This window comes from Ranitomeya variabilis, chromosome 2 (genome assembly GCF_051348905.1).
Source record: "Ranitomeya variabilis isolate aRanVar5 chromosome 2, aRanVar5.hap1, whole genome shotgun sequence".
In the NCBI taxonomy this organism is placed as follows: Eukaryota; Metazoa; Chordata; class Amphibia; order Anura; family Dendrobatidae; genus Ranitomeya; species Ranitomeya variabilis.
The window spans coordinates 744,689,553-744,706,328 of record NC_135233.1 but is presented as its reverse complement, the minus strand read 5'-3'; the positions used below and the strand labels follow the sequence as shown (position 1 = coordinate 744,706,328).

The following is a 16,776-nucleotide window of genomic DNA, read 5'->3' as shown; positions in this document are numbered from 1 at the left end:
CACATCAGTTCAGAACGGCCTATTACGTTCCCTAATCAAAGTCATGTTATGTGTAAGTGTGTGTAGCACATTCTGTATCTGAGAACAACCCTCCATCAAACTCCACCACACCCAACAGCACCACAAATACTGGCTGGTGACCAGCTCATGCAGCCTGTATCTATCCCCCACCTCTTCAAGATGGCTGGACCATCATTGTAAATATGCACCTGCATTTTTTCTCCCCCCACCTCATTGTAGATTGTAAGTTCTCACAAGCAGGGCTGTCTTATTTTGCTTTAATTATTGTATTATCTTTAACATTACTTATGCCTGTTAAGTATGAACTGTTAAACTGTAAAGAGCTGCGGAATATGTTGGCGCTATATAAATAAAGATTATTATTATTTATTTATAATATACTTGATGATATGGTTTTTTTTATTACTGCTCTATATTTTTGCTTGTATTCATTAATGTTGCTGTAACGATTCCAACCTACAATGTTGAGCTCTCTGTGTAGTGGCTGACAACTCACTTGTCCAGTCTGGTGCAAGGGCATGCTGACAGCTCAACTATCTAATCTGAGACTGGTAGGTGCTGAGCTCTTGTTAGGTGCTTTCAGTTCTCTTGATTGTTCTGCTATCTAACTAAGCTAGAAGTCGCAGGTAGCTGTCAACCCTAGCAGCTTCAGCTAAGTGTGGCTGGTTTACTCTGTGCCTTTTATTTTGTTTTTTGCTGCCTGACTTTGGACCTCGTTCTGACTATCCATCTGTTTAACCTCTTTGCTCTGATCTGCTATCCTCCTGAAATTTTGACCTCCGACAGTTACCTGCCTACGACTTTGTCTCTTCCCTCTGTTTAGGATGTAGCCTCCTAGCTATTAAAATCGGACTCCTCAACTATCCTTACTCATAGCTTGCCTGTGAGAAAGGACTCAGCGTGACAGTAACACTTTTTTATCATACTAGGTCTAAAACTATTATTTGCAGTTGGCATTATATTGCTATAACTATTGCCAATAGGTAGTTGCATTTTGTTAAAATTATCAATATGTTCAACAATTCAACATATTATGAGCACATGCACTGATATGCATTTATTGAGGCACACTGCACATGATCATCTTCATGCTAATTTGATTCATAATACTTTATATGTACAGGAGAATTCCCCAGGTATTGCATTGTTTTAACTAGTTAGCATGAAAATAAGCGAATTTGCAATTGATTTGCTTTTTTCTATTTTCTGTCATTTTCCTTCAATGAAAGTGTTTTTCTTCCATAGTATACTGATGTTTTCTATAGAGCTTTACTATTAGTGCATACCCAGACCTTGACCAAGGGAGAGCAGCAGTTATATTCTAGAACAAGTTCTAACTTCCAAAATACCATCCACCTCATGCTAATCTATTGATCTCCCTCAACAGTTCTCCTAGTCACTGCTCTCACTGTCTGGAGCTGTGTGCTTGTTCAACTGCCCTGTTGTCTTTATATGTAAATATAGTGATAGCAGTGTACTCTCCAGAGCAAGACACTGGGAGCTGAATCTATAGTTCTGCTGCTCACTAGACCTGTCACTAAAGGAGGAGACACCACCCTGTCAGAAACCAGGAAGTGAAAGAGACTGCATAGCTCTGTCCTACTAAAAAACCCTTGAGAATATCTTTTAAGCTGAATAATTTCTATTGTCTGCATTGACTACTAGAGTAACTAGTGTTTTTATTTTCATGTTAAACTTACAAGCATTTTGTTTTCTCTTTTTTTCTTAACAGAAAGCTGATCTTGCAGTTGCTCCATTGGCTATCACATATGTTAGAGAACAAGTCATCGACTTCACCAAACCGTTTATGACTCTTGGAATAAGTATTTTGTACCGAAAACCTAATGGTACAAACCCAGGCGTCTTCTCCTTCCTGAATCCTCTTTCCCCTGATATCTGGATGTATATTCTGCTGGCTTACTTGGGTGTCAGTTGTGTGCTCTTTGTCATAGCCAGGTAACATTTCTACCTCGTGATTGTTTGACAATTATGTCATTTATTTTCCCTTGCTATAATTGTCAAAGGTCACATGTTATATTATTTGCTTATTTTACGACTTATGCTCTCTATACATAAGTCTTATTAAGGCTCTCACTAATAACTGTTAACATAATATGTAATGAGGCTATAGAATGTAACTTCTTTCATATTAAGTATTTATACTCGTATGTGAAGTATATTTCGTATTCTGTAAGCATAGAAGGTGGTGATTTTATTTGTATTAATGAAAATGATATAGGATTGCATCTATGTCAGGCTCTGATAAAATACCGATTGAAGAGGATGTCCACGTCCAAAATTTAAAGCTAAATGTTTTAGAATGGTTTATTTTTACTCATTCCAAACTTTTTTTAAATTATGAAAGCCAACACTTCAATTTTGTTAGTAATTCAAGAAGATCTGATAAAAGAAGCAATATTTATCTAATGAATCCACATTCACTCCTGTTCTGATTCTGCCAACTTTCCTATCAGTTTCTGCTTCCCACTGCTGTGATGATGTCCAGCCACACTCGGAAAAAAAATAACGTGCTAAATCAAAATGCTTAATCCTTACCTCAATAAGAGTTGTGAGGCCTTCAGTCACATTAATTGATCTGCTGATGCCTAACACCCATAAGTTTGGACAACTTTAATGTGTATTGAGGACTTAAAGCTCCAAGTTGCAGGCTATTTAGAAAGCATAGTGATAGTATAAAATTCATTATAACTGAAAACACGACTGATGATTTGCCTGTGTTAAATTATGTAATATTCAGATTATTTTATTTGGATACAAAATGTATAACATATTCAAATATCAATGCCTCCTTATGAAAATATTAAAATGCAGTTGGACATTTCCCACCTTTTTTGTTAATAAAACAGCTCTATTCCTCTTCACGGTCTTTACCTACTTTAATGAAAGTAGACAAAAGCATAAATTATGTGCATATCACTCAAGGTGTTTAAAATGTCCAAAAATGAAAACAATAAAATTATACAGAATGGAAAATATGTTTATATAATAATTTATAGCATAAACTGGTTAAGAAGATCAAATTGTGAAATTTTATGTACATTAAATTAAATTAATGAAAATAAATTAAATAAATAAATAAATTAAATGTACAGTAAATGAAATCCTGTTAGCCCTGGTAATAGCAATAGATAATATGCTTCTCTATGATGTCTTCAATTGAAAAAGTAAATTTTAAAGGGGAATTCTGAAAAAAGGTACATGCCTCATTATCTAGAAGAACTTTGAAAAAACCTTCCCTTTGTACAGAGACACCACAGAGTTTCCAGTGCTGCATCTAGGCTGAGAAATTCATCCATTGGGCAGCACGGTGGCGCAGTGGTTAGCACAGCAGCCTTGCAGCGCTGGAGTCCTGGGTTCTAATCCCACCTTGGACAACATCTGCAAAGAGTTTGTATGTTCTCCCCGTGTTTGCGTGGGTTTCCTCCGGGCACTCCGGTTTCCTCCCACATTCCAAAGACATACTGATAGGGAATTTAGATTGTGAGCCCCATCGGGGACAGTGATGATAATGTGTGCAAACTGTAAAGCGCTGCGGAATATGTTAGCGCTATATAAAAATAAAAGATTATAAAAGATTATCCATAGCCCTTTGCCCTCCATGTAGCAAGATAGAGGTGAAATAATATAAAAAATTATCATGATAATGCAAGCGGTCGAGCAGTGGGATTTATTAGGTAAAAAGTCATATTATGAAATTGACAGGATCTGCACCTCTCCAAAAAGGTAGTAGTTGTAGGTTGCTAATAGTGTGCAATGGTTAATACTATTAACAGTTGATCTTGGATAGACAACAAATAAAATGGCTCTAAGGGCATCATGGTCATTTATTGCATTTAAGTAGCAATGATAGCTCATCTAGTCCAATCCCACCGAAGAGCTGTTGTAGCACAAATTTCTGAGAAAGTTAATGCTGACATTGATCCAAAAAAAAAATTGAGGACAATGAGTCACAGCATTCTGCATATGGAGCTGTGTTTCCTCAGACTTGTCATCATCCTCATGTTAAAATCTTTTTATTCCATAAATCTGTCTATCTTAATATATCTGTCAACAATCAACTACTTTCTATCTTTTATTTCCAATTCCTTATTTATCTATCTATCAATCACATATCTGTCTACCTCTAGTTATCGTCATATTTTTTCATCTATGTATGACAATAACTTCTAATAATCAGCTATCAATCTTCTATTCTGTATCTCCTGTACATGTTCTTACATGTATTTACCTTGTCAGTACCATCTTAAATCTACTTTTTCTTTTCATTTCCACATATAATGTTTCTTCACGTAATATTTCAGAAATCCTTTGTACAAGATCATAACAAATCAAATAGGCATACATAACATAAATTTGTTACTGTACTATAAACTTGTCAACTATGTAATCTTCATTTGTAGCCTAATTTCTTTTTTGACAGTGTTAGCTTCTCACATTTCTGCCTGCTCAGCTTTTGGAGACCTCTTGTGTATTGCTTCCTTCGAGTTACAATAAGTAGAACAGATCAACAAATGAAGATTAAAAGACCAGTGAATCCCAAGGAGAAAAGGGGCATAGAATAGGTTTCTTTCAACAGCTAGAAAACAAAAAAAACCTTTCTCTGGCTAATAAAATTATGTAGACAAGTAAGAACACTTTGAGGAAATTCATTTACTGGTAGCAGAGTTATAAAAATTGTTATAAACAAGATTCCGAAGTTAACCTTAAGTATATATTATGCATTTTTTTAAATTGAGTCACCCTTTGGCCACCATATTTTAATTTTTTGTTTTAGTTTGAATTTCCTGAAATGTCTTTTTCTTGTAAAGTTCAAACATAACTAGCTAAACAATTATGTGAAGTTGACAAATGTCCTATAAATTTGTGCCATTTAGAAAACCATTGGAAAAATACCATTTTTTGTTCTCCAGAATCTTACAAACGATACAATCTGCCCATGTGGGTGCAGTGGGCAGCTTGCAGGGAGAAATCTCTGAGAACTTGAGCTCCTACTAGCCAAAGCATCATAATAGGGGAATGCAATTGGGAGTGTGTGTGTATGAGGGATGTGACAAGGATGTAAGCATGTCTCTTTCTAGATGGTTGGTGGGGTCAGAATAAGAGGTTCCAGAATGAGATCAATTCAAATCTTTGCTGTGGCTCCTAACCACACTACCTCCATGAGCATTCCTGACATACAATATTATATGCTGAATACAATACTAAACAGTTACTGGTGAGAGCCTTAACAATCGTGCAGTATTTTACTATACGAATACTGCATTTGTGAATTAACTATTCAGGTAAATGTAGTGTAATTCTGATGTGTTGTTTTTATTGGTCATTAAAGTTTCAATTGTCTTATTTTACTGTCTGTTATATGTTGCGGATTTATGTTGAATTTTTCACTTTACTTTTTGATATTGAAATCAAACTTTCATGGAGACTGCGAGAATGTTTAGGTCTGTGATCAGTTTGTCCTTCCTTTATGCAGAATATCTGACTTTAATTTTTGACCTTCCTTCAAATATTTAACACAATATAATATATGAAAGAACAGTATTCAAGGAACTAGTAGCAATTAGTGATAGTTGCAAAATTTTGTTTTTTTCACAGATTCACAAAATACTTTAGTTCAGTGTTATTGGTTTTTCTTAAATTATGCAGTAAATAGGTTTAACTTAATACCGTCCGATAATTTACTCATAGGCTGTTTTTGTTTTATACAAATCTAAATTATTATTGTTAATAATAATAATAATAATAGAAAAAATAATGATAATATTAGAAATAATCTTTTTGTAATGTTCATTGCTACATATATCTGTTCCAGTTAGTACTAACTGGATTTAGGTGAAAATGATAATCACTAACTTTAAAGGGAATCTGTCAGTAGGATCAATCTTTCTAAGTCGTGTATATGGACATGTAGGTTATACAAAGCTGAATAAAATTATACCATGATATATGTTATCCAATTTCTTATTTCAGCGCAATCCATGCTTTTCTTAATATGTAAATGAACTGTTAAGATCTATAAGCCGGACACTGATTTGCATGAGAATCTGCTTCCAGGGCTTACTTTAAATTAAAGACGTCATTAGCTATGTGAGACTTGTAATGACTAACAGTCTACTCTTCAGATCTACATGTTTTACACTAATAATGCCCCTTTCATTTAAAATAATCCTGGAGGAAGATTTTCAGGGAGATCAATGTCCAGCCCATAGATCTTAACAGCTCATTTCCATATTAAAAAAAACATTGATTTCTTTGGAATAAGACATCAGATCACAGATATCAAAAATTCATTTTATTCAGGTTTCTATGACCTGCAGGCCCCAATAGACAGCTTAGGAGGGATGATCCTACTCACAGATTCCCCTTTAGTTAAACTAAATTTTAAGGGAACATAAATTTGTATTTTAAACATACTCTTTGTAATACAACATGGTTGATACAAATTTCCAATAACTTTCTAACATTTTATTAATAATGCTAGCAATTAAAAATATAAGGTTTTAATGAGCACAGTTGGATAATTAGAAAAAAGTCCTTAAAAAGTCCACAGCTACAGAGCGTCATAAAATATTGTTGAAAGAGTGGAAATGACCTTACTAAACTTTTATTTATATATTTGCACAAAAAACTATTTCAGAGTACCATGCTCAAATAATTTACAAAAAACTCGCTTGCGTTAAAAAAAAATAAACTTCAAAATGTATTGAAAAATAATATTTTTATACTAATGTTTTAAAAAAAAATAGAAAAGAAAAACAAGAGAAAATGTTTTTGAAAGAAAATACTTGAATTCATTAATAAAACAGATTGAACTAAGATCATATCATAAGTATTTCTTGTCTCGTAAACCATATATAGTTTATCGCCTACATAGTGGAGTAGCATAATACAAATATCATAACTATAACCATCCCCATATCCATATGCCAAAAATAATCTAAAATAAATAGATCTGTGACTGTCAAACTGCACTTATTGACCCAAAACTGAGAAGCAATAAACAGTTATTCAATATACGCACTCAGTGTCAGACTGGGGTGTCAAGGAAACACCAGTAACCAACTCCAGGGCCCCATTTTCAACTACATGTAAATGTAAATGTGACATTATCCTCAATTACAAGTTAATATAACAATGAACCAGGTAGATTGTTAAATGAATAATAAGATGCTGCCTTTGGCTGTACATAGAAATTCAAGTTAATTGCGCCAAGTACTGCACATATAGGAGGGTGGTGGCCCACTCTTGTACAGTGGCTCATCAAAGGATTCTCCTGTTTTCCTGTGGGCCAATCCTACCCTGTACACTGCTGTTTCTTTCATTTATGTATACAAACTGTATTTGAAGTAAGGACAAAAATGTTATTAGATTATTGTTTGTTACTGGCGTTTTCAACATTATAATGGGGAAAGGGCAACAACTGTCATCTAAGTTGGTTCAGAATATGCATCAAATGTTTTATCATCTAAGCTAAGAATGAAGATGTAGGTAAGTCAACACAATGGTTAATACTGTTTATGAAATTTAAAAGATTCAATATTTCCACACAGATGCATGTTATGACTTTGAGGTGAGGTACTATTGTATTTTTCATGGTAAGATATGGAAATACTCTTTCCTCAATATATGTAGGAGTATGTATTTCTTGTATGTACGTCAACCATTTCTGGATGCATATTCATACAGATGAAGCAGTCATCTGTATGTCACCTAGAGGTGTTATGTCTTACTTTTAGTACATGGTTTATGTTTAATATTCACATAATGCTAAACTTACAGTACACGGTATTTTAATATTATTTTTTTATGCAATGTATGTGTTAAAAATGACCACCAAATATTATCAATACCTACTTCAAATGGTAAGAAAAAGCCAAGAAGCCAGAGCTGCCTATGGTCAACACGCAATACATAAGGTGCATGTGCACATATTAATTTCTAACTGTACTTTAAACTGAGACTTTTAGCAAACAATTGATCAGCGCTGGCTTTTTGGCTTTTTCTTTTTACTTCAAATGTTATCTCAGCCTTGTGTGATTATTAGGTAAATGTAAAATGTATATAATAATCTATAATAAATATCTAACTATACTAGAATATACATATACATGCTAGGTGCCGAGTTCCCACCGCTGCACAGTGGGAATCTCACGCCATGTCCTCTGAGGTTTCCCATTCTTCTTCAGCCACAGAGGAGCCTGCTCAGCAGAGACATCAGTCCCAGAGTCTTGCTCAGGATAATGCTGTGTGTCTGGATGGTGCTGCCATTCTAGGTCCAGCTATACAACCAGCATTAGTCAGCGGCGAGCAGACGCTCCAGGGACTAAGTCCTGTTTTTTCCCATCTGAGCATGCCCGTGAGAAGATCACTCATTGGTGGTCGGAGGTCACATGCTCAGGACCTCAAGCAGCTCAGATGCGGCCATCTGCTAGGTCCTAGAAGGCTGCAGCTATAAAAGGATTGCACGGCCATGCGCTAGTATATTTCAATATGGTGTGTGTGTGCAAGCGTGTATGTATCTGGTGACTGCTCCTAATCATTCCCTACCTTCATGTTGTGTCTGAGTCAGGGTGTTTGGAGCTAAGAAACAGTGCCTAGTTTTGGCATTGCCAGCACAACACACATTGGTCAGCTTCCGTTAGTGGTGTACGCCTGTGCAACGCCGCGTGCACTCTGTGTGCTAAATACTTAGTCAGTTTGATTAGTGGCGTTCCCCAGTGTGATGCTCCACGCACTCAGTGCGCTAAATCTATTAGTTTAGTGCTTGTTCAGGCATTGCTAGTGGGTCTACATAGACTCATACCCCTGCATCCTAGGGGCAGAGTCTTGTGACTTAACACTGATATTGACCTTGAGGAAGACGCCGCAGGCGTCGATACGCGTGGGTCTCAGCAAACAGAACAGCCTGATTGAAATCCACTAAACCCACCACCCCGGGAACCTTGTACAGCCTGCCTGCTAGGTAGGGTAAGACTTAGGTCAGTGCACAGCAGGGTCTAGGTATCTGCTTGGTGTCTAGTATATTTTGTATTCCATTCACCATTTTCCTTGTTAGTTCCTCATACATGGGGTATGGTATGGAGTGTTAACCTCTATTTAAGAGTGTATAACTTGATGTGTAATATCATACTGTATTATATAATGCCCATATGCTGGGAATAGTGGTTTGGTTATCTGTACATTAATGTGCATAGGCTGTTTAATGTTGTGTGCAATATTATAGCATTTATCTGGTATCTATATGGACCCCTTACCCCAGGTCATATTTTGGGGTTTTTAAATGTTTTTATGTTGTTGTGTTTGTTTCCTAAAATAAATATGTTTTTTGTATAAATTGTAAACTGTTGTGGTGATCCCATTTCTCATGCATACACTTTGCTCTATTTTGTTCCATTGCGCCTTAACACTAGCGCTAATGATGTTGTGCCCTGTGATGGCTAACAGGGTGTGCTATCTGTATTCTGTGGTAAAGTAGCTCTGTGAGGTAACAGAGTTCCTCGTAACTACAGCGATAGCACCCCTTGTGTCTGCCATTACCGAGCAACAGTTACCATCTCTGCACGGTGGACCCCAGGCTGCAAACACACCTTATTATTATCTTTATATTTATTTGGGGCATTCCGCCAGCCCTAACATTATATTAGTGCCAGGGTCTAGCTAGTAATGGCAGATGAACAGTGGCTACAGCAGTATATCCGGCAGCTGGAGGGCAGGTTGGTGGCTCTTGAGCGTACAACCTCAGCTGTGGATGTAACTGCAATAGCTGTTCAGGCAACTAGTGAGGCTGCAGCACTTATGTCCGCTGCCACCCTTGTTCTGACCTTATCCTGCCTCCTACTGCCTGAGAGGTTCTCAGGGGATAGCAAGTCAGGTAGGGGATTCGTGAACCAGTGTGTGATACACCTGGTTCAACTGGCTGCATGTTTCCCCTCAGAGCGGGCTTAATTGGGGTTTATTATTTCCCTCCTGTCAAACAGGGAGTTATAGTGGGCTATGTCACTGTGGAAGCGTGATGATCATGTGGTGCAGAGTGCTCCACTGTTTCCGAGCACTCTGAAGCAGGTTTTCTTGGGACCGCGAGTCACCCATGATACGGTGTTCTAATTGCTGGCACTGACACAGCTCTCATCCATGGTCAGTCACTTTGCCGTCCACTTCTGGACTTTATCATCAGAGCTGGAGTGGCCATATAAATTCCTCATCCCTGTCTTTTGGAGGGGGCTGGCTGAGTGTGAAAGACGCTCTGGCCACTAGGGAGATTCCGGCCACACTGAAGGATCTAATATCTGTCTCTACTCGCATCGACCATCATTTCTCCGAGTGAAGGTTGGAGCAAGCCCAGTGTCAGCCGAGGTTTCAGCTGGCTCCTAACTTCGCTGAGCCTTTAGAATCTCTGGTCCAGGTGTCAGAGCCTCAGGAGGCCATGGAGGTGTCACAAGTGGGATCAAAGTCCCAGACTGCTAGTGCACTCATGGTCTGCCATGTCTTCTGGCAGTCAGGATATTTTGCCTCCAGATGTCCCCAGAGGTTGGGAAAACTTCCCGTCTAGTGGCTGTTGGAGGAGGCTCTCTAGACACTGCGGCATTTTCCTCTAAAGTGTCTTTCAAGGGGACACTTACTTTTGGCCCGTCCACTCACATGGTAGAGGTTTATGTGGATTCCGGGGTGGAGGGAAATGTCATGTCATCTGCCTTCGCCGAGTGGCACGCAATACCTCTGGTGATGCTCACCAAGCCAGTGACTATCCGTGTGGTTAATGGGTCAATACTGCCCTCACAGATCACACACCAGACCATCCCACTCCCTCTCACCATGTCTCCATCCCATCAGGAGATAATCCCCCCTCTAATCATACCCGAGAGTATAGATGAGGTCCTATTTGGGGTCCCTTGGTTATGTCATCATTCCCCCATATTGAGTGGTCCTCAGGGAGAATATTAAGATGGGATGATTCTTGTGAGGGTAGATATCAGAGCGAGTGCATTCAGGTGCCTTCTACAGCAGTGCCTGCAGATCTATCATCTCTCCCCAAACACTATTGGTCATATGCGGACGTATTCTCCAAAAGAGCTGCGGAGACCCTTCCACTCATCGCCCCTATGCCTGGTGCTGAACCTCCCCGGGGTTGAGTTTATCCATCATCTCTTCCGGAGATGGAGGCAATGTCTCAGTACATCAAGGAGAATCTTGAAAGATGATCCATTAGGAAGTCAGTATCACCCGCAGGGGCTGGTTTCTTTTTTGTGCAGAAGAAGAGTGGGGATTTATGTCCATGCATTGACTACAAGGGTCTACCGCTATTACCATAAAAAATAAATACCCTCTGCCTTTAATCTCAAAACTCTTTGATAGGTTGCGGGGAGAGAGGGTATTTATTAAATTAGATCTGTGGGGCGCCGATAACCTGATAAGCATCCTTGAGGAGGACAAGTGGAAGATGGCATTTAACACCAGGGATGGCCACAATGAATACCTGGTGATGCTCTTCAGGCTCTTTAATACCCAAGCCGTTTTCCAAGACTTTGTGACCGATATCTTCTGGGATATGCCATCCACCTCGGTCACAGTCTATCTGGATGATATTCTCATCTACTATACAGATATTGACTCCCACCGGAGAGATGTTTGCAAAGTCTTCGACCTCCTGCGGGCAAACTCCCTCTATGCCAAATTAGAGAAGTGTATGTTTGAGCAGGAGTCCTTGCCTTTCGTGGGCTATATCATCTCTGCCCAGGGATGGACTGGCAGGAGCCCCAATCTCTTAAAGCAGTGCAGCGCTTTATGGGGTTCATTAACTGTTATCGCCAGTTCATTCCCACTTCTCAACTTTGGTAGCTCCCCTGGTTGATCTCACTAAGAAGGGATCTAATCCCAAAATGTGGTAGGAGGAGGAGGTCTCCAAGGCCTTTCTCTCTATTAAGTCTCACTTCGCTAGCGCTCCCATTTTACATCACCCTGATGTCGATAAACCATTTATCATGGAGGTGGATGCCTCATCCATCGGTGCTGGAGCCGTCCTTTTCCAGAAGGATGCTCAGGGTCGGAAGCATCCTTGTTTCTTTTTCTCCAAGACCTTTTCACTGGCGGAGAGGAATTATTCCATCAGAGACAGGGAGTTGGCTTTTTTGGAGTAGAGACACCTTCTAGAGGGGGCTCGTTACCCCTTCCAAGAATTCACCGACCACAAAAAGTTGGTGTATTTGCAAACTGCCCAGCGGCTGGACTTTCGCCAGGCCAGGTAATCTGTGTTCTCCTGATTTCACTTCACCCTCCATTTTCTCTCCGGGGAGAAGAACATTTGTGCCGAAGCTCTCTCTTGTTCCGTAGTGTCATCTGAGGAGGGAGAGGAGCCTTGGCTTATTGTCCCTTCAGAAAGCCTGAGAACTGTGGCCCCGGTTTCGATAGAGTCTGTTCCCCGGGCAAGACTTTTGTCCCTCCTAATTTGCCACTGGAGGTTCTCTCTTGTGCTCATTCATCCAGGGTCAGTGGACATTTTGGGACTAAGAGGACATCTAAGCTCCTGGTGAGGACGTATTTGTGGCCGCACATGGCCCGTGACATCGGAGACTATATTCAGGTATGTGTCTTCTGCGCCAAGAATCGGTCTCCTTGGCAGTGCCCTGCTGGTTTATTGTACCCACTGCTGGTGGCGGATAGGCCCTGGGAGATTTTCGGGATGAACTTTGTGATAGGCTTACCCAAGTCCCGTAGCTGCACTATTATCTGGGTAGTTGCCGACCACTTCTCTAAAATGAGGCATCTGGTGCCTCTTCTGCGGGTACCTTCAGCATGAGCTTTGGCGACGTTGTTCATCAACACATTTTTCGCCTACATGGCATGCCTGACAAAATTGTCAGTGACCAGGGTCCCCAGTTCACATCTCGGTTCTGGAGAGAGCCTTGTCATCCGCTCAGCATTGAGCCAAATCTCTCATCAGCTTACCATCACGAGATGAACGGGTTGGTTGAGAGGGCCAACCAGACCCTGGTCACTGGTGTTTTTAATTGCTCACTGCTGTTTTAAAGGGAACCTGTCAGTAGGATTGTGCATAGTAACCTACAGACAGTGTCAGTTTGGCTCCGTTATGCTGAATAAAATGATACCTCAGTTGATGAAATCCATCTGTGTTTGATGTTATTCAGATAGCACAAATAATAATCAATTTAAAAATGATGCCCACCACGCCTGCGCCTGAGAAGCTATCAGTACATATAGAGGTGATCCAACAGCTGCTATTGTGCAGCACTGGTGGCACCATCTTACTGTAGAAGAAAACAATTCTCTTCCAAGATGGCGTCACTCGCACTTGCGCAGTAGCAGCTCTCGGCTATCTCCTCCAAGATGGCGAGATATGTTATCTTGGAGGAGGACATTTGTTTTCTTCTACAGCAAGATGGCGCCACTGACGCCATAGCAGATATTGGATCACCTCTACATACATTTATAGCAGCTACTGGGCCATTTTTAAATTGATTTTTTGATACTACATGAATAACATCAAGCACAGTAATTATCAGGACAGTAAAGATGCAATTATGCTGCAATGTACATATATTCATTATGCAAACTAGGGGGCAGATCAGAAGCCACACACATGAATACCTAGTCAGAGCACCACATGAAGACCCCTTCACAGGCTGCCCCGAAGCACAAGCATATCATTAGCGCAAAAGTGAATATAAAAATTAAAAAACAACAAGACGGATTTCATCAAACAAGGTATAATTTTAATCAGTATAATGACGTCAACCTGACAGTGTCTGTAGGTTACTGTGCACAATCCTGCTGACAGGTTCCCTTTAAATAAAGAAAAAGTTGCCACACATAGTTTTTTTTCTGTAAAGAGGTTATCCATTGCCTCAATATTAATTACCCAATTATCTCAAAATTAGCAATATCAAATTGGAGGGGTTGAGCTTCTAGTACCACCACATGACTGATAATCACTAGTCATAAATTTGACATAAAGATGTTAGCATACACATTATGTAATTGAAATTATTCAATTAATTTGTAGAGGCAGTTGTAAAATTATCATAGTTTCCTTGTAGCCCACTAATAGACCGTAGATTAGCTTCAAGGTACACTATGCTGCATGATTTTTTTGCTGTTAGACACTAATATAATTTTTTATAGCTACAGTGAATATTTGTAGGTTTGGCAACTACATAAGGGAATTTATCCTGCTGCTATTCTTAAACTTGAACCAACAATAGGATAACAGTAGGTTGGACAGACATATATAAAATGTGTTAAGTTCTAAAAAATAAGACATGGGAGTAATTACATGCTTTTTATATAAGAAAAGGTATTTTCAGAGAGACAAACGAAAGTGCTCCCAAGAGATTTAGTGACAGTACATAACAAAACAGTGGCAGAATATTGATTGTTCTTGTTTAACCTGATGATGCTGTTAATTATTAACCTTTCCACCTCATTTTGTTCTCTTAAAAGCTGGCAAGAACTTGAGCTTTAGATTAGATACCACTAAGTGACTAACATTTTGCTGTCAGAACAAAGACCTAACATTTACTTCTACAGAAAAGAGCACTGAATCTGTAAACTAAACTGTTCTTTTGATGTTATAATTTTTAGGTGATTTAAGCAAAAACTCATTTACTATGTTTTGTGTAAATGTCCTCATTAAATAACATTATGTGTTATCTGATAATTGAAAGGAATAGGAGCAGCAGACATTTAAGAATCTGTAACAGAGTAGCAGAAAATTACATTTCAATAGTTTAAAATCTATACAATGAAAATGGCAACCTGCCGTTATAACAGTTTAGTTTTAAAAATATTATTGACCAATTCATTATAGTAGTTTCCATGTAGAAATATTTTATACAAATCTATTTATTAAGGAAAATATATTAGCAGAAATTGATCTATAGTTTAAATCAGGGTTTTTATGCTAAGAGTATTATTTGAAAAAGTTTTGACAATTTTTTTATATCAAAATCTGTTCTAAAATATATTAAATAAAAAATGTTGCAATTTTAACAATGGTAACTGGAGCTTTCTAGGCTAATAATTTATATTGTTTCAGAAAATCCACATCTACATTAGTAGCAATTCACTGTTTCACATCTCATTTTTTTATATCGAAGAATCTAATAATAACCATGTGCAAAAAGGATCAGGTGGAGGTGATACATGACCTAATATGAATGGTGGATTCCATTTTATCACTTTATATAGCAGTGTTATTTTGTTATCCTCCCTTTGATGATAACGAGACAACTGAAAACTCTTACTGAAATAACAGGAAGTATGAGTCTAAAATAGTTTCAGCAGAAAATGTGAAAATTGAAAGATTACTGTTTTTTTAAACACAGATTGATAGGGAAAATAATTTTCAAAAATACAAAATACACATTACACAAAGCAGTAATTCATGTTCTGATGACACAATCCTTTCAACTTTTTCACAGCTAGTTTTAAAGTCTAGGTAGTATTTTACAATTCTTTTAGAGCCGTAGCTGAAATCTCCATGCATTGCTTGCCTGTTAAAACACTAAAAGTAGAAATTTGAGATTTCGACAATTTAAAAAACAAAACAAAACACTTGTCTGCAACTTGATTTGCTCAAAATCACAATATTGCAAAGCCTCTAATTGCCCTTAAAAGACATATGTACCTTGGAAAGGTGCAGTTAAATGCCTGAATTTCTGGGAATGTTATTTTACATGTGTGTAAAACAGTTTTTCATGCATTCACAAAAGCAGTTGCACAAGAAATGCAAAAATTCTGTACAATCACAGGTAACAAGAAAGCACTCGCCCTATTCTGATATTGATTTTAGAATTTTTTTTTGTAGAAAATGTTATGCAGGCTTGCTACTTTCTAGTGCATTATGAATGAAAAAAGTGTAATTGTCCTTCAAATGCAGCATAACAAATGCCAGCTTAGTAGCTACACCATTTCACTGATGACAGCCTGGCAGTGCTGCGAACACCTCTCCTATCTCTCCCATTCTCAATTGAATACCTGTACTATTGACAGACTACTATTCTCATATTTTTCAGTTCTGCATTTACAGAACACATCACTGACTGGAGTAATTGTCCAATTGTTTGGCTTTTTTTCTGTCACTGTTGCAGAGCTGTGAATTTTCACTACCTTAGATCATCCTACAATGGCTGCTTTATTCCCTGCCTCAATTTTTATACAGGGTGTAATAGTCACTCATGAATGGTTGCACTTTTCCATGTGATATGATAGCTGCGTGGCTTTATGGAACACATTTAAACCAGACACTGTACATTGATTATATGTTATGTAGGAAATATTAGCTGTTCCAGTAAATTGTAGGTTAGTTAAGCTGCTATGAGAATATCTTGCAACAAGTTCACTGCTGCTTGTTTCCAATAACCTTCAGCACAATTGTCAATTTTGTTATGATCTATGATATAACCTGCATTTCACAGATCCATATAGGATAAGCAAGGACATATATAATTATATATAATGTTACATAACTTTTGCTATATAGATAGATAAACTGCATATAAAAATGATATAAACAGTATGGGCAAGAAATGCTAGAGATTAGCACAGATGAAGGTTGTTGGTTTGATTACAGTATTTCTTTGATTAAAACATGTCATCTGTTGAATGCTAAAGGCATGTAAAATAATCTCAACCATTTCTAATGCATTTGTAAGCTATTTTTTCTCAGCAGGGTGTTTTTTCATTAAATTCAGCATTTAAAGATTTCATAATGTTGTTTTC

General features: G+C 38.1%; 1 protein-coding gene across 2 annotated transcripts in view; it reads left to right on the top strand.

Annotated features, from left to right (window-relative positions):
- The window catches only part of GRIK2 (glutamate ionotropic receptor kainate type subunit 2), a 1,301,067-nt gene that overhangs the window by 939,358 nt on the left and 344,933 nt on the right, over positions 1 to 16,776 (top strand). For both annotated transcript variants that reach the window (XM_077289658.1, XM_077289656.1), the window contains one exon: positions 1,754 to 1,977. In XM_077289658.1, coding sequence (XP_077145773.1) covers positions 1,754 to 1,977 — 224 coding nt within the window. The remainder of the gene's footprint in view (positions 1 to 1,753; positions 1,978 to 16,776) is intronic.